The 23,799-nt window shown below is 45.3% G+C and overlaps 1 protein-coding gene across 3 annotated transcripts in view; it reads left to right on the top strand.

Annotated features, from left to right (window-relative positions):
- The window catches only part of LOC144495572 (protein spire homolog 1-like), a 266,677-nt gene that overhangs the window by 159,726 nt on the left and 83,152 nt on the right, over window positions 1-23,799 (top strand). For all 3 annotated transcript variants that reach the window (XM_078215700.1, XM_078215699.1, XM_078215701.1), the window contains exons 7-8: window positions 11,278-11,364; window positions 17,352-17,481. In XM_078215700.1, coding sequence (XP_078071826.1) covers window positions 11,278-11,364; window positions 17,352-17,481 — 217 coding nt within the window. The remainder of the gene's footprint in view (window positions 1-11,277; window positions 11,365-17,351; window positions 17,482-23,799) is intronic.

A 23,799-nucleotide genomic window follows, 5' to 3' on the forward strand; every position in this document is an offset into this window, starting at 1 on the left:
TTTCATTGGAGCGTCAGAGGATGAGGGGGGACCTGATAGAGGTTTACAAGATTATGGTCGGCTTGGATAGAGTGGATAGTCAGAGTCTTTTTCCCAGGGTCGAAGGGTCAGTTACTGAGGGGCATAGGTTGAAAGTGAGAGGGGGAAAGTTTAAAAGAGATGTAAGGGGCAAGGTTTTCACACACAGGGTGGTGAATGCCTGGAATGCCGGTGGAGGTGGTGGAAGCAGATTCTATAACAATGCTCAAGAGGCATCTGGATAGATACATGTAGAGGCAGGGAATGGAGAGATATGGACCACGTAGAGGCAAGAAAGTATTAGATTAGAGAGACATCTGTGTCAGCACAGGCTTGGTGGGCCGAAGGCCCTGTTCCTGTGCTGTACTGTTCTTTGCTCTTTATCTAGGGTTCACCTAAGTGAACTTAAGACACGCCTACAATGATTACAGAACTTAACCTCACTTTGGACAACTACAAGTGCTTGTTAAGTGAAAGCAGAATTGAATTCTTTGGTCATGTTTTCAGCAGGAAAGGCTACCGCCCGATCCATAGGAATTTGAAATCATTGCAAACTGGGCAGATCCGACAAACATGCAGGAACAGCAGGGCCTGTTAGAGCTCATCATTCCATAGTCGCCTCATTCACAACCCTCACAAGATGCCTGAACTACCTCCAGGACCATGGTGGTGTGGATTTCACAGACTTGCACACTAGCAAACACCTGCTTGTTGTCACCGAAGGCTTCAGCAGATCCCTAGTCATAGAGACCATTATGTCGACCTCAACAAACGCAGTTATCCCAAAGCTTGAGCAGATCTTTGCTTCTTTGGGACTCTGAAATGATGAGATGTTACAATGGACCCCCATTTAACACTGATGAGTTCAGTAGGTTTACAAACCAGCCGGGCCCGCCTCTGTTGGCCAAGAGCTAATGGAGAAAGCAAGAGGATTGTACAAACCTTGGAAAAAAGTGACACGTACTGTTAGAAAACCATGGAAGCAAGAGTTGTATTGCTTTCTTTGCAATTGCAGGAGTGACTCCTCACTCAACCACTGGAAAGCTGCTAGCTACATCATCTTTGCACACCTCATGGTACTGTAATTGGAAGAGAGAATCTTCCCCTAATGCTGCTGATTCAACTAGTGCAACAGGAGAGAATCCAGTGGACACAATCCTAGCACAGATATGGGAATCACAGACCCTGCCTTCTTATTGCAGCTCATTGCCAACTTGGGACTAACTAGAGAGAGACTGGAAGCACATCTGATTAAATTAACTGATGGCATTTCAATAAAACAACCAACGTTTTAAAACCAGAAGGATTATCACTCCCCACATCGTACTTCTCTGGAGAGGCCTTCAGCCAAACTGATTGGAAGATGCGTTCCAATCTAATTGGAGGCATGTGGCACACCAATGGTGTTAAACTAAGACAAATAGTTCCAATTAATTTTAATTTTAATTCCAATTAAACTGTGGCAGAGTCAAAACAGATCAGTGTGTGTTAACCATGCGGTGGAGACAGTCTAGTACGAGAGTCACAGAAATAGGTTTAAAATGTAAATAAAATATAAATGCCTGATGGAAAATGGTAGTTACCAAAGTCCAACCGAGTTGTGATTTGTCTTATTTTCCATGCTGCCTTTCCCTTCTGTTCTGTTTTTTCCATTTACACCTTCTTCTTACTTTTCCCACCCTCACGAAAGCTGTTCGTCTGTGTGGGGGCTTTGGTTTCAATTCAAACTGTGCTTCTATTAGAGAGGATACAGCGTGAAAAGTAAAGGAAAGCTTGGAGAAGTAAAAGTCATTGCTCAATAACCAGGGATCATTTTCCATAGGGAAGGGAGTTTCTTTTTTCTTAGTTTAACTGGAAGCCAGTGCTGTGGGGGATAGGTAGTGAGAGAGAAGGCAGCCCTCAGAGCTCTGCTGGAAGCAGTTGGTTTAGAAGGCTATAGCAGGAACACCTCTCTCCGCTTTGCTATAAGAAAAGCCATACCACGATGTAATAGTTAAGAAAACAAGTGCAGAGATTCAAAGAGCAGCTAGTTCGGGCAACTAGAGAAATGAAGCAAAAACAGAAAATGTTGGAAAATCTCAGCAGTTCAGACAGCATTTGTGGAGAGAGAATGGAGCCAACATTTGGAGCCTGGATGACTCGTCACCCGGAGAATAAAGGAATTCATGTTTGAACTATAAGTGCCGTATTTCTGCTTCTTCTTCAAACTTGCTGAATCTTACTGTTTCCTCCCAAGAACTTCATTGAGCTCAACTCAAGTGGTGCTTGAGAGTGACTGTCCTTGATATCAAGGCATTTTTTGACTGAACGTGGTATCAAGGAGCTGACAAAATTAGAGTCATTGGAGATGAGGGTGAATCTGTCCATTCCCTGGAGTCTTACCGGCACAAGGGAATATGGTTGTGGTTGTTCCAGGTCAATCATCTCAACCCCAGGACATCACTGCAGGAGCGCCTCAAACAACTACCGTCAGCGTCATCAATGACCTTCCCTCCATTGTAAGGTCAAAACTGTAAATAGAAAAAACAGAACAGAGGGGAAAGGCAGAATGGAAAATAAGACAAATCATAACTCGATTGGACTTTGATAACTCCCTTTTTCCATCAGGCCTTTATATTTTATTACATTTTAAACCTATTTCTGTGACTCTCGTACTGGACTGTCTCCACCGCATGGTTAACCCACACTGATCTGTTTTGAGTCTGCCGCAGTTTAATTGGAATTAAAATTAAAATTAATTGGAACTGTTTGTCTTAGTTTAGCACCATTGATGTGCCACATGGGCGGCACGGTAGCACAGTGGTTAGCACTGCTGCTTCACAGCTCCAGGGTCCTGGGTTCGATTCCCGGCTCGGGTCACTGTCTGTGTGGAGTTTGCACATTCTCCTCGTGTCTGCGTGGGTTTCCTCCGGGTGCTCCAGTTTCCTCCCACAGTCCAAAGATGTGCGGGTTAGGTTGATTGGCCAGGTTAAAAATTGCCCCTTAGACTCCTGAGATGCGTAGGTTAGAGGGATTAGCGGGTAAAATATGTGGGGATAGGGCCTGGGTGGGATTGTGGTCGGTGCAGACTCGATGGGCCGAATGGCCTCCTTCTGCACTGTAGGGATTCTATGATTCTATGACATGCCTCCAATTAGATTGGAACGCATCTTCCAATCAGCTTGGCCTCTCTAGAGAAGTACGATGTGGGGAGTGATAATCCTTCTGGTTTTAAAATGTTGGTTGTTTTATTGAAATGCCATTAGTTAATTTAATCAGATGTGATTCCAGTCTCTCTCTAGTTAGTCCCAAGTAGGCAATGAGCTGCAATAAGAAGGCAGGGTCTGTGATTCCCATATCTGTGCTAGGATTGTGTCGACTGGATTCTCTCCTGTTGCACTTGTTGAGCCTGCAGCATTAGGGGAGATTCTCTCTTCCAATTACCATGACGTTCAGGCCCTCTGCAGAGAGTGGACGTGGGGAAGATGTTTCCATTAGTCGGAGAGACTCGGATCTGAGGGCATAACCTCACAGTAAAGGGACGACCCTTTAGAACCGAGATGAGGAGGATTTTCTTTAGCCAGAGTGTGGTGAATTGATGGAATTCATTGCCATAGAATGTTTTGGAGGCCAGGTCACTGAGTGTATTTAAGACAGAGATAGATAGGTTCTTGATTGGTAAGGGGATCAATGATTACGGGGAAAAGGTAGGAGAATAGGATTGAGAAACTTATCAGTCATGATTGAATGACGGAGCAGACTCGATGGGCCGAATGGCGTGTTCTGCTCCTATATCTTATGGTCTTCGATGAGAGGGGTCCTGGATTCACTTGGTAAGATCAGTCATCTGTATAAGAGAGTCAAGAAAAAGATCCTTCACTTTTCTCAAGGCATCGCTTGGTGAACCGAGGAACCAGGGGATAACTTGGGAAAGATGATGTAAGATATCAGCTTCTGAAAAGTAGAGCAGCTCAAGGGGCTGTATGGTCTACTCCTGCTTTTGTTTTTTGTGTTCTTATGGCCTTTATAGATAGGGCAGGAAAGATGAAGTGATGTGAGAAAAAGCTTTTTCACCCAACAAGTGGTTTGGGTCTGGAATGCACTGTTTTACAGTTATAGAGTTTTACAGCACAGAAAGAGACTTTTCAGCCCTTTGCGTCAGCCCCAACCATCAAGCATCTATCGATTCTATTCTACCCCGGTTTCCAGCACCTTTATGCTATGGTGTTTCAGAAGCTCATCTAAATGCTTCTTAAATGTTGTGAGGGCCCCACCTCTATCACCCTTAGAACATAAGAACTAGGAGTAGGTCACCTGGCCCCTCGAGCCTGCTCCGTCATTCAATAAGATCATGGCTGATCTTTTTGTGGACTCAGCTCCACTTACCCGCCCGCTCACCATAACCTTTAATTCCTTTACTGTTCAAAAATTTATCTATCCTTGCCTTAAAAACATTCAATGAGGTAGCCTCAACTGCTTCACTGGGCAGGGAATTCCACAGATTCACAACCCTTTGTGTGAAGAAGTTCCTCCTCAACTCAGTCCTAAATCTGCTCCCCTTTATTTTGAAGCTATGCCCCCTAGTTCTAATTTTACCCGCCAGTGGAAACAACTTCCCTGCTTCTACCTTATCTATTACCTTCATAATCTTACATGTTTCTGTAAGATCTCCCCTCATTCTTCTGAATTCCAATGAGTATAGGCCCAGTCTACTCAGTCTCTCCTCATAAGCCAAACCTCTCAACTCCGGAATCAACCGAGTGAATCTCCTCTGCACCCCCTCCAGTGCCAGTATATCCTTTCTCAAGGAAGGAGACCAAAACTGTACACAATACTGCAGGTGTGGCCTCACCAGCACCTTATACAGCTGCAACATAATCTTGCTGTTTTTAAACTCCATCCCTCTAGCAATGAAGGACAAAATTCCATTTGCCGCCTTAATTATCTGCTGCACCTGAAACCAACTCCTTGTGATTCTTGCACAAGGACACCCAGGTCCCTCTGCACAGCAGCATGCTGCAATTTTTTACCATTTAAATAATAGTCCATTTTGCTGTTATTCCTATCAAAATGGATGACCTCACATTTACCAACATTGTCCTCCATCTGCCAGACCCTCGCCCACTCACTTAGATTATCTATATCTCAGACTTTCAGCGTCCTCTGCGCACTTTGCTCTTCCATCCATCTTAGTGTCATCTGTGAATTTTGACACACTACACTTGGTCCCCAACTCCAAATCATCTGTGTAAATTGTAAACAATTGCGGTCCCAACACTGATCCCTGAGGCACACCACTAGTCACTGATCGCCAACCAGAAAAACACCCATTTACCCCCACTCTTTGCTTTCTGTTAGTTAACCAATCCTCTATCCATGCTAATACATTACCCGTAACACTGGCACCTTTATCTTATGTAGCAGTCTTTGGTGCGGCACCTTGTCAAATGCCTTCTGGAAATCCAGATACACCACATCCACAGGTTCCCCATTGTCCACTGCACATGTAATGTTCTCAAAGAATTCCACCAAATTAGTCTAACATGACCTTCCCTTCATGAACCCATGCTGCGTCTTACCAATGGGACAATTTATATCCAGATATCTTGCTATTTCTTCCTTGATGATAGATTCAAGCATTTTCCCTACTACAGAAGTTAAGCTAACCGACCTACAGTTACCCGCCTTTTGTCTACCTCCTTTTTTAAACAGTGGCATCACATTTGCTGTTTTCCCAATCTGCAGGAACCACCCCAGAGTCCAGCGAATTTTGGTAAATTACCACTAGTGCATTTGCTATTTCTCCTGCCATCTCTTTTAGTACCCTGGGATGCATTCCATCAGGACCAGGAGACTTGTCTACCTTTAGCCCCATTAACTTGCCCAACACTAACTCTTTCGTGATAATGATAGTTTCTCGGTTCTCACCTGCCATAGCCTTCGTGTCATCAATTTTTGGCATGTTATTTGTGGCTTCCACTGAAGACCGACACAAAATACCTGTTCAATGCCTCAGCCATTTTCTCATTTCCAGTTATTACATCCCCCTTCTCGTCCTCTAAAGGACCAATGTTTACTTTAGTCACTCTTTTTCATTTATATATTTGTAGAAACTTTTGCAATCCGTTTTTATATTCTGAGCTAATTTGCTCTCATAATCCATTTTACCTTTCTTTATAGCTTTTTTCATGGCTTTCTGCTGATCTTTAAAGATTTCCCAATCCTCTAGTTTCCCACTAATCTGTGCCACTTTATATGCATTTTCTTTCAATTTGATACCCTCCTTTATTTCCTTAGATATCCATGGCGGATTATCTCTTTTTCTACAGTCCTTCCTTATCACTGGTATATACTTTTGCTGAGTACTGTGAAAGATCGCTTTGAAAGTCCTCTACTGTTCTTCAATTGTCCCACCATAAAGTTTTTGCTCCCAGTCTACCTTAGCCAACTCACCCCTTTCTGGCAGTGAGTCCCAGATTCCCACCATCCTCTGGGTGAGAACATTTTTCCTCGAATCCCCTGTAAATCCCTGCCCCCTATCTTAAATCTCTGCCCCCTGATTATCGACCCCTCTGCTAAGGGAAAAGTTTCTTCCTGTAATCCTATCCATAATTTTGTACTCCTCAATCAGGATCCCCCCCTCAGCCTTCTCTGCTCCAAGGAAAACAATCTCAGCCTGACTAGCCTCTCTTCCTGAGTGAAACACTCCAGCCCTGGCAACATCCTCTGAATATTCTCTGCATTCTTTCGAGTTTAATCACATCCTTCCTATAATGTGCCGACCAGAACTGCACACAGTACTCCAACTGTGGCCTAATGAGTATTTTATATAGCTCCATCAAAGCCTCCCTGCTCCTATATTCTGTACCTCGGCTAATAAAGGCTAGTATCCCACATGCCTTCTTAAACACCTTATCTGCCTGTCCTGCTGCCTTCAGAGATCTATGACATGTACCCTAAGGGTCCTCTGGTCCTCTGTCCTTCCTAGTGTCCTTAAGTTCTTTGCGTATTCCCTTCCCTTGTTAGCCCTCCCAAAGAACCATTGACCTAAAGTGTGATGGAGGCAGATACAATTGAGACATTCAAGAGGGCATTAGATGATTATTTGAATGGAACAATGTGCAGAGATATGGGAACAGGCAGGGTTTTGACACTTAAGTCAAAATGCTCATTTGTAGAGCCGGTGCTTACATGATGGGCTGAATGGCCTCCTTCTGCCCCATAACGATTCTGTGATGTAGGAGTTTAACCCTGATCTATAAAATGGAGGAGCAGGCTCCAGGGTCTGGAGGGTCTTATCCTGCTCTTGTTTTGCATGTTCTTTTCTCGTTCTGAAGAGAGATAGCCTTCTAATGAATAGGACGAACAAGGGTAGTTGGGATTGTTCGCCTTAGAGCAGAGAAGGCCAAAAGGAGACTCAATAGAGGTGTTCAAAATAATGAGGGATTTTGATAGAGTAGATGGGGAGAAACTATTTCCACAAAAAGGAAGCCCAATAACCAGAGCACACAGAACGGCACGGCAGCACAGTGGTCAGCACTGCTGCCTCACAGCACCAGGGATTCAATTCCGGCCTCGGGTGACTGTCTGTGTGGAGTCTGCATGTTCTCCCCGTGTCTGCATGGGTTTCCTCCGGGTGCTCCGGTTTCCTCCCACAGTCCAAAGATGTGCGGGTTAGGTTGATTGGCCGTGCTAAATTGCCCCTTAGTGTCCCAAGATATATAGGTTAGGGGAATTAGCGGAGGTTACGGGGTAAGCCTAGGTATGAGTTGGTGCAGACTCGATGGGCCGAATGGCCTCCTTCTGCACTGTAAGGATTCCATGCTCCTAATTCACAAATAAAAAGGGGTGAGGAGAATCTTCTTTATTCATCGTGAAAGAGTGGTGGAAAAAAAGACAATGGTATGTTTTGAAAGATTAGATATTTGAAATGGGAAAATGTGCAGGGCTATGGGAGTGGCACTAATTGGATAGCCCCTTCAAAGAGCTAGCACGGGGATTCAGGGCTGCATGCCCTCTTTCTATGCTGTATTACTCTATGATGGAAAGAAGGAACATAATGGGCCAGAAATTGGTGGAATGGCCTATTCTAGCTGTGAAAATTGTTATTTGGGCTGTTCCGCTCCCTGTTGGAGTTGTTTCATTACGTAAGAGGAAGATGTTACGGTGAGGGTCATTGGAGGAGTCCCACAAAATATTGGAAGCTCTAAGCAAGTCTGAGGGCACACATATGCAGCAGTCAAAGATGTTGAGTGTTGGAATAACACATTGCCCAACCAACTCAGGCCACTTCATTTGGTGACGATGCAGATGCTGTAACACCAGGAAACCATGAAGGATTCTCCCTGAACCGCTCCATCTTCATTTGTCAACATTATAGGATGCCAAAAGGATAAAGCCCTAGTTTCAGCTTGAAATTAATCGTGACAATGTGGCAGCCTTGTGTTTGGTAACTGTGGGCGGGCGCCTTTAATGATGATGGTACAATTCTGAATGTGCCTTTTTACTAACACAGATCCTGAGAAGACTGACACCGCCCCCCCCCCCCCCCCCCCCCCCCCCCCCCCACACCTCCCCATTATCACATGTACCAAGACCTATAAAAAATGATTCAAGGGACCTTAGTGGTTACAATCAATCAGCCAAAGCCATCTCCATAGAACCATAGAAAAATTACCACACAGAAGAAGGCCATTCAGCCCATCTTGTTCATGCCCAGGTTCCCTTTCTAGTCCCACCTTCATGCAGCTTACAGCACTTAAGGTGCAGATCAAGGTACTTTTTAACAGAGTTTAGAGTCTCTGTCTCCACCACCAGTTCGGGCTGTGAATTCCAGACACCCACCACTCTTTGTATAAAAAGTTTTTCCTCATGTCCCCTCTACACCTACTGCCACTTATCCTGAATCTATATCCCTTGGTTCTAGAATTCTCCACCAAGGGAAACAATGTCATCCTGTCCACTCTACCTCTTCCCCTCATAATTTTGTCCACCTCAATCAAGTCACTCTTCAGCCAAGGAAAATAACCCCAACCTATCCACTCGCTCCTCATGGCTACATTTTTCTAGCTCTGGCGACATTCTTGTAAATCTCTTCTGCTCTCTGCGTCCAATTAATGAATATTTAAAAAAATCACCCTATTACTTATCTTGCGAAAAATGCATATTGTAGTCTGTCTCATACTTAAATGTTTGAGATTTAAAATGTTTTACAAAATAAAACAAAGCCCAAATCAACCTTAGCCATGATCTGAATGTCAAGCTTCAGTGTTATTAAGTGTGTGTACATGTGTGTACATGTGTGTATGTCATGCATGACAGACACATTTGCATTGATTTTGGCACTGCTATTCTAACTCTTAAGCGAGTATATTTCTCCTGATTTTAAAAACATGAGGGTAATGAAAAGTTTCATTCATGCTATAGTCTAGCTGAATAAACGATGCTTTTGAATAAACACACAGTTCTGATAATGCTCCATCTAACCCATCTCTCTGACCACGCTCATGGTTACCTGTCCTCATACCTCTTTATGTGGCTCAGTGTCAAATGCCTCAGTGAAGGTGCCGAGGGACTTGTGTTAAAGGCACCATTCAAATACAAGTTGTTGTTGTCAGCTAAAAGATGTCTAAGTATTGGAAACAATACAGGAATTGTAGTGGGCGGGGGTGCAGACCACGCAAAGGCCCGTTGACCTCAGGTGGGATTTTCCGGTTTGGAGCGAATGCGGCTGGAAAATCGCAGCCAATGAGAATTAGGGAATATGATGTTAAGGTTCTAAAGGATGACCCATTTGTACATGTTCAGAAGTTGGAAACCCCGATGCTTGTGTTGAACGCGTGCGATATTACATTATTGTGTTGGTGATTCGCTGCATTTTATGGGGGAAACAGATTACCCACCCCTCCCAAGCTAAATGTTGGTCAGCACCTCACTGACTAATAATCCAGTGATAATAGACTGGAGGTAGGGAGGCCTTTACAGAGTGAGAATAGGATTCCCCTCAGGAATTGGAAGTCCCACCCTATAGAGCCAATTGGATTGGCTGACAGCTTTGTAGTCCCAGCAGCACCAGAAAAGAGTAGTGGCCACTGCTGGAACTACAGGTATTCACTCAGAAGACGAGACAACTGATAACAGACTTACATTTTGCCAGGCAGGGCTGGGAGGCCGCAATGAGGTGGGAGAGGAGGTGGGCTTCAGGTTAGAGAGGCCAAGTAGGAGGGGTGTTGCCCCAATGGACTGAGGGGATCCACCATATGAAGCAGCCCCTCCACTTCCTGCCCGACAGAAGCCCATGCAGTGAAAGCTCCCGGGGTTGCCTGCCTTGCCCAGCAGGGGCAGAATGAGGCCCTTAAGAGGCAGTTAAATATCCACTTACGGACCTCAATAGGCCTAAGGGCAGGCGAGCTACCTGATGCCTTACCTGCGCCTTGTAATATGGGGGACAAGTTGAGGAAGGCAGTGGCAGGTTGGCAGCCCACTTTATTTTACATGCCCCTTTGACATCAAATAGACCTGATGTGGAGATGCCGGCGTTGGACTGGGGTGGGGCACAGTAAAAAATCTCACAACACCAGGTTAAAGTCCAACAGGTTTATTTGGTAGCACAAGCTTTCGGAGCACTGGCCCTTCATCAGGTGATGAAGGAGCAGTGCGTCAAAAGCTCATGCTACCAAATAAACCTGTTGGACTTGAACCTGGTGTTGTGAGACTTCTTACTGCTTAAATAGACCAGTGGTGGGGTGGGAGCAAGGTTTGAGAAACTTGACTTGCTGGAAAAGACTAACAATGTCACTTCTGATTTGCCACCATGCTTCTTGTATTCTAATTGGAAAACCAGGACATTTGGAATAAATTAGCAACAGTGCAATTGATGATGGTGAGGCTTCTGGCATATGCCATTGCCATTGCAGGAGATTCTGGGCTGTATGTAGAGAAGATATATCCAGGGCGGGTTAGCTATCGTAGATTTATTTTCAGTTTGCAGTCCTGGTGACGAGATTTGTATATTCGACCTCTGACAAAGAGTCATCCAGACTCGAAACGTTGGTTCTATTCTCTCTCCACAGATGCTGTCAGACCTGCTGAGATTTTCCATGTTTGTATATTTGTTTTGCAGTGCCTGTCAGCTAAATCCATTGGGATTCCATTGCACAATCCTGGTTTATTTAGGGGATATCCTATCCAGGCACTTCTTTACAGCTCCTTGGTATAGTATTGATCTGTTTGAAAATGTGGTACAATTCCTGTGACTAAATTCTCATTCCTCTGCTGCAGGTTAATGGCAACATCCCTCCCAAACTGAAGAAAAGTGCCCATGAAATGATCCTGGAATTTATTCGCTCGAGGCCTCCGTTAAACCCTGTGAGTGTCGCAGATCTTGTGAGAATGCAGAACAGCTACTTGCAAGTTTAAGTTTTAAATTTAAGTTTATTTATTGGTGTCACAAGTAAGCTGACATTAACACTGCAATGAAGTTACTGTGAAAATCCCCACACTCCGGCGCCTGTTACACGGAGGGAGAGTTTAGCATGACCAATGCACCTAACCGGCACATCTTTCAGACTGTGGGAGGAAGCCCGAACACCCGGAGGAAACCCACGCCAACACGGGGAGAATGTGCAAACTCCACACGGATTGTGACCCAAGCTGGGAATCGAACCTGGGTCCCTGGCGCTGTGAGGCAGCAGTGCTAACCATTGTGCCACTGTGCCATGCAAAACAGTCTGATAAGCTTGGGCCATAATATAAACTGTGTGTGTGAATTGTCAGATCAGAAAGGCATTGAAGACGTTCTATTTGTCCGCAAGAGTCAGCAGCAAGAGAGTTTGCACTTGTCAAGCCCATTTACATTACGGATTCCCCAAGGGGTGTATTTACAGTGAATCCAAGTGTATTCAGCACAAGGATCAGGGCTGATACCCAGTGTAGTATTGAGGGAGTGCTACATTACTGAAGGTAGTTTCTGATGATGCATTAACTCAAGGCCCCGTTTACCGTCTCAGGAGGATACAAAAGGACATTGTTTGAAGAAGAGGAGGGGAGTTATCCCCACTGTCCTGACCAATATTTATCCCTCAGTTAACACCACACCACAGATTATCTGGTTATTATCCTACTGTTGGTTGGAGCTTGCTGAATGTAATTTGGCTGCTGCCAAACAGTAACTACAATTCAACAGTGCTAGTTTGATTGAATTTGTTTGAGTTTTTTGAAGGGGTAACCAAGAAAGTAGATGAGGGCAGTGCAGGCGACATTGTCTACATGGACTTTAGCAAGGCCTTTGACAAGGTACCACATGGTGAGTTGTTGCATAAGGTTAAATCTCATGGGATCCAGGGTGAGGTAGCCAATTGGGCACAAAATTGGCTTGATGACAGAGACAGAGGGTGGTTGTAGAGAGTTGTTTTTCAACCTGGGAGCCTGTGACCAGCGGTGTGCCTCAGGGTCAGTGCTGGGTCCACTGTTATTTGTCATTTATATTAATGATTTGGATGAGAATTTAGGAGGCATGGTTAATAAGTTTGCAGATGACACCAAGATTGGTGGCATAATGGACAGTGAAGAAGGTTATCTAGGATTGCAACAGGATCTTGATCAATTGGGCCAGTGGGCTGACGAATGGCAGATGGAGTTTAATTTAGATAAATGCGAGATCGGGCCGCAACTATTTACCATTTATATAGATGATCTGGAGGAGGGGACGGAGTGTAGGGTAACGAAGTTTGCAGACGACACAAAGGTAAGTGGAAAAGTGAATCGTGTGGAGGACGGAGAAGATCTGCAGAGAGATTTGGACAGGCTGAGTGAGTGGGCGAGGATATGGCAAATGGAGTATAACGTTGAGAAATGCGAGGTTATACACTTTGGAGGAAATAATAACAAATGGGATTACTATCTCAATGGAAACAAATTAAAACATGCTACCATGCAAAGGGACCTGGGGGTCCCTGTGCATGAGACGCAAAAGCCCAGTCTGCAGGTACAACAGGTGATCAAGAAGGCAAATGGGATGTTGGCCTATATTGCGAGGGGGATAGAATATAAAAGCAGGGATGTCTTGATGCACCTGTACAGGGCATTGGTGAGGCCGCAGCTGGAATACCGTGTGCAGTATTGGTCCCCTTATATGAGGAAGGATATATTGGCATTGGAGGGAGTGCAGAGAAGGTTCACCAGGTTGATACCGGAGATGAGGGGTTTGGATTATGAGGAGAGGCTGAGGAGATTGGGTTTGTACTCGTTGGAGTTTAGAAGGATGAGGGGGGATCTTATGGAGACTTATAAGATAATGCGGGGGCTGGATAGGGTGGAGGCGGAGAGATTCTTTCCACTTAGTAAGGAAGTTAAAACTAGAGGACACAGCCTCAAAATAAAGGGGGGTCGGTTTAGGACAGAGTTGAGGAGGAACTTCTTCTCCCAGAGGGTGGTGAATCTCTGGAATTCTCTGCCCACTGAGGTGGTGGAGGCTACCTCGCTGAATATGTTTAAAGCGCGGATGGATGGATTCCTGATCGGTAAGGGAATTAAGGGTTATGGGGATCAGGCGGGTAAGTGGTACTGATCCACGTCAGATCAGCCATGATCTTATTGAATGGTGGGGCAGGCTCGAGGGGCTAGATGGCCTACTCCTGCTCCTATTTCTTATGTTCTTATGTTCTTATCATGCATTTTGGTCGATCAAACCAGGGTAGGACTTATTCAGTTAATGGTAGGGCCTTGCGGAGCGTTATAGAACAAAGTGGTCGAGGGGTACAAGTTCGTAGCTCCTTGAAAGTGAAGTCACAGGTGGACAGAGTGGTGAAGAAGGCATTCGGCATGCTTGGTTTCATTGGTCAGAACATTGAATACAGGAGTTGGGACATCTTGTTGAAGTTGTACAAAACATTGGGAAGGCCCCACTTGGAATACTGTGTACAGTTCTGGTCACCCTATTATAGAAAGGATATTATTAAACTAGAAAGAGTTCAGAAAAGATTTACTAGGATGCTACCGGAACTTGATGGTTTGAACTATAAGGAGAGACTGAATAGACTGGGACTTTTTTCTCTGGAGCGTAGGAGACTTATGGGTGATCTTATAGAGATCTATAAAATAATGAGGGGCATAGATAAGGTAGATAGTCAACATCTTTTCCCAAAGGTAGGGGAGTCTAAAACTAGAGGGCATAGGTTTAAGGTGAGAGGGGAGAGATACAAAAGTGTTGTGGGGGGCAATTTCTTCAGAGAGTGATGAGTGTCTGGAACAAGCTGCCAGAGGCAGTAGCAGAGGCGGGTACAATTTTGGCTTTTAAAAAGCATTTAGACAGTTACATGGGTAAGATGGATATAGAGGGATATGGGCCAAATGCGGGCAATTTGGACTAGCTTAGTGGTAAAAAAGGGGCGGCATAAAAAACATGGGTGGCACAGTGGTTAGCATTGTTGCCTCACAGCGCCAGGGACCCGGGTTCGATTCCTGACTTGGGTCACTGTCCGTGTCTGCGTGGGTTTCCCCCGAGTGCTCCGGTTTCCTCCCACAGTCTGAAAGATATGCTGGTTAGGGTGCATTGACCCGAACAGGCGCCAGAGTGTGGCGACTGGGGGAATTTCACAGTAACTTCATTGCAGCATTAATATACGCCTTACCTGTGATTAACAAATAAACTTTAAGTCTCTTTTTTATGATGAGATACAATAATGGTTAGTTTGCAGCACAGAAAGAGGCAATTCGGCCTAAGAGGTGTTTGTTTGTGTTCATACTTCCCACCTTCCTTCACCTTACACTATCAACAGATCCAACTATTGCTTATGTGTTCATTTAGGTTCCACTTAATCAAATATAATATATAACATACACACAGTAGAGCATCATAGTATACTAAGTATAATAAGCAATAGTCAGTCATCCCTTTGATTGTACTTCATGGCATGTTTTCATGGATGTTGAGCTTCACAAGACAGTTATGTTTTGAAATGCACCTTTAACTCAACTAAAACAGACAATTTGTGGAGACGAGCCAATGTGATCGGGTTGCCATGGGGAGATAGACTCGAGGAGAAACCCACTGGGGAGGGCAGGGGGCAGTTTTAACATCTTTCACAGTGTTTCTCAGAAAAAGGACAGCTGCTGTTTGAGGCGCAGGGAAACAAAGGAGCTCCAGTTGTAGAGAGCAGGGAAGAACTATATTAACAACCAAGCAGGGTACTTGTTGGAGTTCAGTTTCTTTTCAAAAGGAAGGGAACAGAACAGATGGGGCTCTAAGGAACATGGTCATTGAGGTGTGCCTTGCTGGTGAAAATCAGATTGGGGCGGCACGGTGGCACAGTGGTTGGCACTGCTGCCTCACAGCACCAGGGACCCGGGTTCGATTCCCGGCTTGGGTTATTGTCTGTGTGGAGTTTGCACATTCTCCCCTTGTCTGCGTGGGTTTCCTCCGGGTGCTCCAGTTTCCTCCCACCATCCCACCAAAGATGTGCGGGTTAGGTGGATTGGCCATGCTAAATTGTCCCTTGGTGTCAGAGGGACTAGCAGGTGCATGGGGTTAAGGGGATGGAGGCTGGGTGGGATTGTGGTCGGTGCAGACTCGATGGGCTGAATGGTCTCCTTACGCACTGTTGGATTCCATTATCAGATCCGGAAAACTCAAACAGGAGCGAAACTATTGTCAAAGGACACCAAAAATTTAAATCAGGCAGGGAAAAGAGAGCCTTCTGGAGAGGGGAGAGTGATTGTGGGACTGTTCCTGTAACGTTACATAACTGCTGATAGCACGCTCACAGTTAAAGGGTTTTTTAAAAAGCTATTTTGGTTGTATGATTTAGTTAATGCAGAAGAACCTTTTCTTTCCTTCGATATATTAGTTGCCTGTTAGGTAATGTTTGATCTATGTTGATTTTAGTTTGTTTGTTAAAGTTAAAGTCTTAAAACATGCTATCTTGACATTCCGCTCCCCCCCCCCCCACCCCCCGTTTCCTCCCATTTTGTCTCAGTCTTTCTATTCCCTCTTCTCTTATGTACGTATCTAGGTCTAAGTATCTAAGCTGCTGCCACATTGGCAGCAATCCCCACATTCTATTCACTCCCTGAATAAAGAAATATCTCCTTATTTCCCTGTGAGATTTGTTAGTGACCCCTAGTGGAATCATAGGGTGGAACCTTTGAAACATTTCAGGCATTGGGACCATTTCTGGCTCCAACCTCGCAATGGTCAGAGGTCCACTGAGAGTTGGAAACTCCCAGGAGATGACCATTTAACAAGCCAACTCTGCTTTGGCTATCCAATTCAGGATGGTGGGTGGATTCCTGAGCTGGTAGACAGAATAGGAGGGCCCGTGATGCTGGAGAGACACCAGCTCCACTGGCAGAGGTGGTGGCCATTGCTGAGGCAGGTGAGAAAGCCTGAAGTTACCTCAAAATGGAGGTGCCCTTGGAAGGCAGATTAATATTTGTAAATAATGGAAGGCTCACAGCTTGTAGAGTTGTCAGTGTCGAGGAGAAACCTCTCCATTTGAGGGGTTGTGGCTGAGGCTGCAACCTTTAGAGGCACATTCAGGGGCCATCAACAGGAGGCTACAATGACCTTTCACCTCCTGACTCAGCGGGAGGCTAATTAGATGCCAGGAAAATCCCAGTAATGTTAACAACTTTCCCCCAATTGTCCCTGAATTGTCTCTCTGTTGCTGCTGGGTGGGTAACCGCAGCCACGCTGAGTCCACCTGCGGCAAAATTGCTCAGAGGCAGAAACACATTGAGGAGCCAATCTGACACTTGGTTAAAATCTTCCTTCTGGTTCCGCCTCCAAACTCTTTCCTCGGCACTGGAAAGGTTTTGTCATTCTCTTCACATCTACCCCACCCTACTCTAAATTCACCAAAGATCCTTAGACAATGCCTTCCAAACCCACGACCACATCCATCTAGAAGGACAAGGGCAACAAATACATGGGAGCACCACCATCTGCAAGTCCCCCTTCAAGTCGCTCACCATCCTGACTTGGAAATATATCACCCACCATTCCTTCGCAGTCGCTGGGTCAAAATCCTGGAATTCCCTCCCTAAAGGCATTGTGGATCAATCTACAGCACAATGGATTACAGAGATTCAAGAAGGCAGCTCACCACCACCTTCTCAAGGGCAACTAGGGATGGGCAATAAATGTTGGCCAGCCCATGAGCAAATATAAAAAAACCTTAAGATCTCTATTAGGTCAATTCCAAGTCTGCTCTTGTCTAAAAAAAATAGCCCCATCCGGTTCAATCTTTCTGGGTGATAGCTGTGGTCTCTCAGTTCTGGTACCAGCATTGTAAATCATTGCTTGGGCACTTTCCCCGGTTAGATCTTTAACCGTTGTCATTTTCTCTGGGGCACAGGCATCTGCAAGGAAACTCAAACCACACCCGCAGCGGCCTCGAAGCCTTCATGAAAGAATATTAGAAGAAATTAAATCTGAGCGAAAACTACGGCCGGTATCACCCGATGAAATCAGACGCAGCAAATATGGTGAGGCGGTGATGCTAAAATTGCCATTTTATAAAAGCATTGGTTTATGGATTCTTTTTAGACTATTAATTTGCTAAGAAGTAACAAAGGTACAAGATACACCAAGTGACCGTATACATTTAGCACTGCTGCCTCACAGCGCCAGGGACCTGGGCTCGATTCACTGCTTGGGTCGCTGTCTGTGCGGAGTCTGCACATTCTCCCCGTGTCTGCATGGGTTTCCTCCGGGTGCTCCAGTTTCCTCCCACAGTCCGAAAGACGTGCTGGTTAGGTGCATTGGCCATGCTAAATTCTCCCTCAGTGTACCCGAACAGGCGCCGGAGTGTGGCGACTAGGGGATTTTCACAGTAAATCCATTGCAGTGTTAATGTAAGCCTACTTGTGACACTAATAAATAAACTTAAACTTAAACATTTCCATTTACAAATGAGTGCAGGAGCCCAAAATTATTTTTATAACTTCTAATTAATCAAAGTTTTAAAAGAGATAATCCAAGACCATAAGAAGCTAAAAATGGTTGTGGATGGGGGTGATAGATACAGTTTGGAAAATGCCTCCAATTGGCTGATTATTAAAGTTTAAAGTTTATTTATTATTGTCACAGGTAGACTTACATTAACACTGCAATGAAGTTACTGTGAAATTCCCCTAATTGCCACACTCTGGCACCTGTTCAGGTACACAGAGAGAATTTAGCATGGCCAATGCACCTAACCAGCACGTCTTTCAGACTGCGGAGGAAACCCGAGCACCCAGAGGAAACCCACGCAGACACGGGGAGAACATGCAGACTCCACACAGACAGTGACCCAAGCCGGGAATCAAATCGGGTCCCTGGCGCTGTGAGGCAGCAGTGCCAACCACTGTGCCACCGTGCCGCCCCCCTGTCTTTTAGAAATATGTGTAACGTTTTAAAGGATGATTTTAAAGAATTAGTGCATGCAGTTTGGAATGAAGCTAGCTCGCCTCGTGAAGTCTTTTCCAGAGCAGTATTATTAAAGGTGTCTGAACAGTGTGCAAGTTTCTAGATCCCAAGGACTGTGTGAGAGTGAGCTGTATCCATGGGAACCTGGAGGGAACGTTGATGTGGAAGCAGCTTGCATTTAAATAGCACCTTATCACATCCTCAAAATGTTCCAAATGTCGCCACCAGGGAATTAGTTTTGACAGGCGTCCAATGTTATGTTGGCAACAGCTAAGGGCAATCTGCCCATAAACAGCAAAGAACTGAACGGCCAGTCAATCTGTTTCCAACAGAGGGTTTTTTTGTAAAAAAAAAACATTTTGTTCACTTGTGAAATGTGGGCATCGCTGGCAAGGGCAGCATTTATTGCCCATTCCCTAATTGTCCTTGAGAGGGTGATGGTGAGCCACCCTCTGGAACAAGTGGAATGGGTGGGGTGAAGGTGCTCTCACAACGGTGTTCGCTGATGCAAGCTAGCATTTTGACAGTGAAACAAGGGCAATGAGTGGCCAAGTCGGAACGGTTTGCGGCTTTGAGGGGAACCTGGAGGTATTCCCGTGAGTCTGCTGCCATGTCCTTCCAGGTAGTCGAGGGAGTAATGTGAGGCTCAAAAGCTGGAAAACACCCCTTGGTTCTTCGAATTGTGGCAGGAGCTCTCTAACTATTCATCTGAATTGGCAGACTGGGTTTCGCTTTCATCTCTTATCCAACAGATGGTGCCTTCAAACATGCATTCCTCCCACACTCCTGCACTGAAGTTCTGGCTTAGAGTGGCTTAATGGAATCAAAATTGAGAATGCTTCCAGCTGAGCCAAGCTAACATGTGTAACAGTGCTTCCTGTTGGTGTTTTAGTCTGGTGTTTTCAGGAGTATTAGTGTGAATGAGCGTGTGCTTGATAGTCATTCACCCCGAGGGGCCTTTTGGAATAGGAAGAGTGAACATTACAAAGTACAATTATAAGATTCACCCTTCAGAACATTAAAGGCCATTCATTCACCAGTGGTAATCTTTGAAACGGAAACACAGGAATTTAGACGCCAGTCTGTACATGATTGCAAAAAAGAAAAACCTGCCCAAGGTGTTGAGTTTGTTGTGGTGGCATTTCCAGGGTTAACATCTGTAATGAGGTACCTGATCCCTTGAGGGGCTGTGTATTATCAATCTGAAGGATTTAACAGAGAAACTAGAAGCAAGAGTAGGCCATTCGGCCCTTTGAGCCTGCTCCGCCGTTCATTTGATCATGGCTGATCATCAAATTCATTATCCTGATCCCCCTGCATATCTCTTGATCCCTTTAGCCCCAAGAGCTATATCTAATTCCATCTTGAAATCACTCAATGTTTTGGCCTCAACTACTTTCTGTGGTAGTGAATTCCACAGATTTACCACTCTGGGTGAATAAATTTCTCCTCCCCTCAGTTCTAAAAGTTTATCCTCAAACTATGACTCCTAGTTTTGGGCTCCCCCACTATTGGGAACATTCTTTCTGAATTTAACCTGTTTAACTCTGTTAGAATTTTATAAGTTTCTATGAGATCCCCTCTCACTATTCTAAACTCCAATGAATACACTCCCTCTATAGCAGGGACATCCTTCCTCAGATAAGGACACGAAAACTGCACAGAATACTCCAGGTCTGGTCTCACCAATGCCCTGCACAACTGCAGTACATGTCTATAGGACCCACCTGACAGAGCACAAACAGTTGTTCACACGTTAAGATCTTTGTAACACGTGTGCAGTGGTGCCTTGAATTGTGTAGGTTGTCATATGGTATGCTTTGTGTTACATGAAGAGTAGAATCATGTTAAATGACTGGCTAAGTACCAATTAATGGGAGTTAAAACTTGTATGTAATTATCACTTCCCTACTCATAGAATCCCTACTAGACAGAAGGAGGCCATTCGGCCCATTGAGCCTCCACCAACAAGAATCCCACCCTATTCCCATAACCCCACATATTTATCCTGCTAATCCCCCCGAAACTAGAGTCAATTTAGCATGGCCAATCAACCTAACCCATACATCTTTGGACTGTGGGAGGAAGCCGGAGCACCCGGAGGAAACCCACGCAAACGCACAGAGAACGTGCAGACTCCAGACAGGCAGTAACCCGAGCTGGGAATCGAACCCGGGTCCCTGGCACTGTGAGGCAGCAGTGCTAACCACTGTGCCACCCCCAATGCTGCCCCATTGAAAGCCTCCCCGTTGAATGCCCCATGTTCAGAGATTCAGCTCAATTTCATTGGAAGCTGTGCTGAGTTAATTTAACCTGATGTAACTTGCCCATTTTTCTAATATTGTGCGCAGCCTGCCTTCAAAATGAGATGGGAAGCACTCAGTAGAGTTCAGGGAAAAGAAGTGGGGAGTCTGAATTGTACTGAAGTAAGGGTTGTGCTGTCAGAACTGGGAGTGTTCTCGTTAGTGAGAAGAATCATGGAAGGGAATGTGATCTGTGGGTTTTTTTTTAAAGTGCCTGGAAGAATGGGAAATGGAATATTGTCAGCAGCTTATTTAACTCGAACTGTATTTATAGAACTAGGAGGTAGGAATTCCACAAACTCCAGACAAGACGTCAGGTGAGAAAGTGGTTGTGTGGACTAGATGGAGTCTAACTGGGACAGGTTGCAATAAATGTGTTGGAATATTGCATTGATGGCATGGCAAGATCCCAGGTTGAAAGTTTCAGGAGTTTTTATTGGTTACTCAGCTCCCTACAGGCTGGGAGTTTAAAGAAATTTCATTTTATGGGATGTGGGCGTCACTGGCTAGGCCAGTATTTATTGCGCATCCTTAATTGCGCCTCAGAAGGTGGTGGTGAGCTGCCTGTTTGAATCGCTGCAGTCCCTGAGGTGTAGGTACGCCCACAGTGCTGTTAGGGAGGGAATTCCAAGATTTTGACCCAGCGACCGTGAGGGAATGGTGATATATTTCCAAGTCAGGATGGTGGGTGGCTTGGAGGGGAACCTCCACATGGTGCTGTTCCCAGGTATCTGCTGCTCTTGTCCTTCCAGATGGTAGTGATCATGGGTTTGGAAGGTGCTGCCCAAGGAACCTTGGTGAATTCCTGCAGTGCATCTTGTAGGTGGTACACACGGCTGCCACTTCGATGGTTGAGGGATTGAATGTTTGTGGAAGGGATAAGAATTGAGTGGGCTGCTTTGTCCTGGATGGTGTTGAGGTTCTTCTGTGTTATTGTGGCTGCACTCTTTCAGGCAAGTGCCCATTGCTGTGCAAACTCTGTCTGATCAGTTGGATCAATGGTCAGAGCAAGTTATTCTTTTGATGTTTTTGTTGAGAGGGTGCGTAGAAAGGGCTGTATCCTCTGGCATTTTGAGGCTTAAGAGCTAATCTCAATAAAGCGTATAAAATCCTTAAAGGGCTTGACAGAGTAGATGCCGGGAGGATGTCTCCCTTGGCTGGAGAGTCTGGAACTAGGGCTTATAGTCTCAGGATAAGATGTCAGCTGTTTAGGACTGAGTTGATGAGAAATCTCTTCACTCAGAAGGTTGTGAATCTTTATAAGTTTCTACCCAAAAGCTCTGCACGCTCAGTCATTGGGTATATTCAAGATTGATGGATTTTTGGATATAAAGGGAATCGAGGGATCTGTGCTTTGGGTGAAAAAGTGGATTTGAGTTCAGTGAGCAGCTATGATGGTATTGAATGGCAGAGCAGGCTTGAGGGGTCTGATAGCCTAACCCTGCTCCTGTTTCTAATGACCTTATATTGTGTCTACAAGCAGGGTCAGCGCACAGAGAAGGAAATGGGTGTTTGGATGGGGCTGTAACAAATCTCATCTGATATTCCCTCTGTTTGAAATGACATTGAATTTACAGCACAGGAACAGGCCAACCCAGCTAGGCTGGTCCATGCCAGTGTTTACATTCCCCATGAGCCACCTCCTACCCTACTTCACATAACCCTGACATCTGGCCATCTGTCGCTTTATCCCTTCTGCGCCCAACTCGGTTGGTTTTTTAATTCTCCTGTGATCGTTCTGATCTTCCTGTTATAGAATTACAGAGTCATACAGTGCCGAAGAGGCCCTTCAGCCCATCGAGTCTGCACCGACACCCGAGACACACCTGACCTCCCACCTAATCCCATTGACCAGCACTTGGCCCATAGATGTGAATGTTACGATGTTCTGAGTGCGCATCCAGGTACTTTATAAAGGATGTATAAATGGGTGTTCCATTGGGAGATTGTCGATGAGCAGGGAAATGACAATTATGTCGTTTAAGTTTTTAAAGTTAAAGTTTATTTATTAATTTATTAGTGTCACAAGTAGGCTTACATTAACACTGCAATGAAGTTAGTGAATATCCTCTAGTCACCACACTCCAGCGCCTGTTCGGGTGCACTGAGGGAGAATTTAACATTACCAATGTTAACCACCCCCCCAGTCCGAGTGTGAAATGTGGCGTCCCAGTCTAAGGAAAGGAAATAAGAGTGGAGTGGCACTCCGACAGCGACCCAACAGCCCAAGATTTGGCCCAATGCCTTTAACACAATAAGATACCCGAAGGCATTTCACAAGAACACTATCAGACACTGAACTGCGGAGATAATAGGTGGGATTTTCCTCCACCTCGGTGGCACGTTTCGCAATGATGGGAAGTGGTGTGCCGCTCACTGGCGGCGGAAGCTTATGGCCCCGCTGTGGACAACGAGATTTCCCATTGGACGCACCCCTCACCGCTGGGGAACCCACAGTGGGAGTGTGCCGCTGGCAGGACCATAAGATCACGCCAGTATAAATGGCAGCCAGATTTCAGCAATATGCAGCAATAAAATTGGAAATCCCTCAAGAATTTCAGAGATCAGATTGAGGAATTTTGCTAAGGTTTTTTATTTATTCATTCGAGGGACATGGGCATTGCTGGCTGGGCCAGCATTTATTGCCCATCCCTGGTTACCCTTGGAGGGCATTTAAGAGTCAACCACATTGCTGTGGCTCTGGAGTCACATGTCGGCCAGACCAGATAAGGATGGCAGATTTCCTTCCCTAAAGGACATTAGTGAACCAGATGGGTTTTTCTCACTTTTTTAAAAGTTTATTTATTAGTGTCACAAGTAGGCTTAAATTAACATTGCAATGAAGTTACTGTGAAAATCCCCTAGTCGCCACACGCTGGTGCCTGTTTGGGCACATTGAGAGAGAATTTTAGCATGGCCAATGCACCTAACCAGCATGGCTTTTGGACTGTGGGAGGAGACTGGAGCACCCGGAGGGAACCCACGCAGACACGGGAAGAACGTGCAGACTCCATACAGACAATGACCCAAGCTGGGAATCGAACCCCGGTCCCTGGCGCTGTGAGGCAGCAGTGCTAACCACAGTACCAC

The sequence above is a fragment of the Mustelus asterias genome, chromosome 7, assembly GCF_964213995.1.
Source record: "Mustelus asterias chromosome 7, sMusAst1.hap1.1, whole genome shotgun sequence".
Classification (NCBI taxonomy): Eukaryota; Metazoa; Chordata; class Chondrichthyes; order Carcharhiniformes; family Triakidae; genus Mustelus; species Mustelus asterias.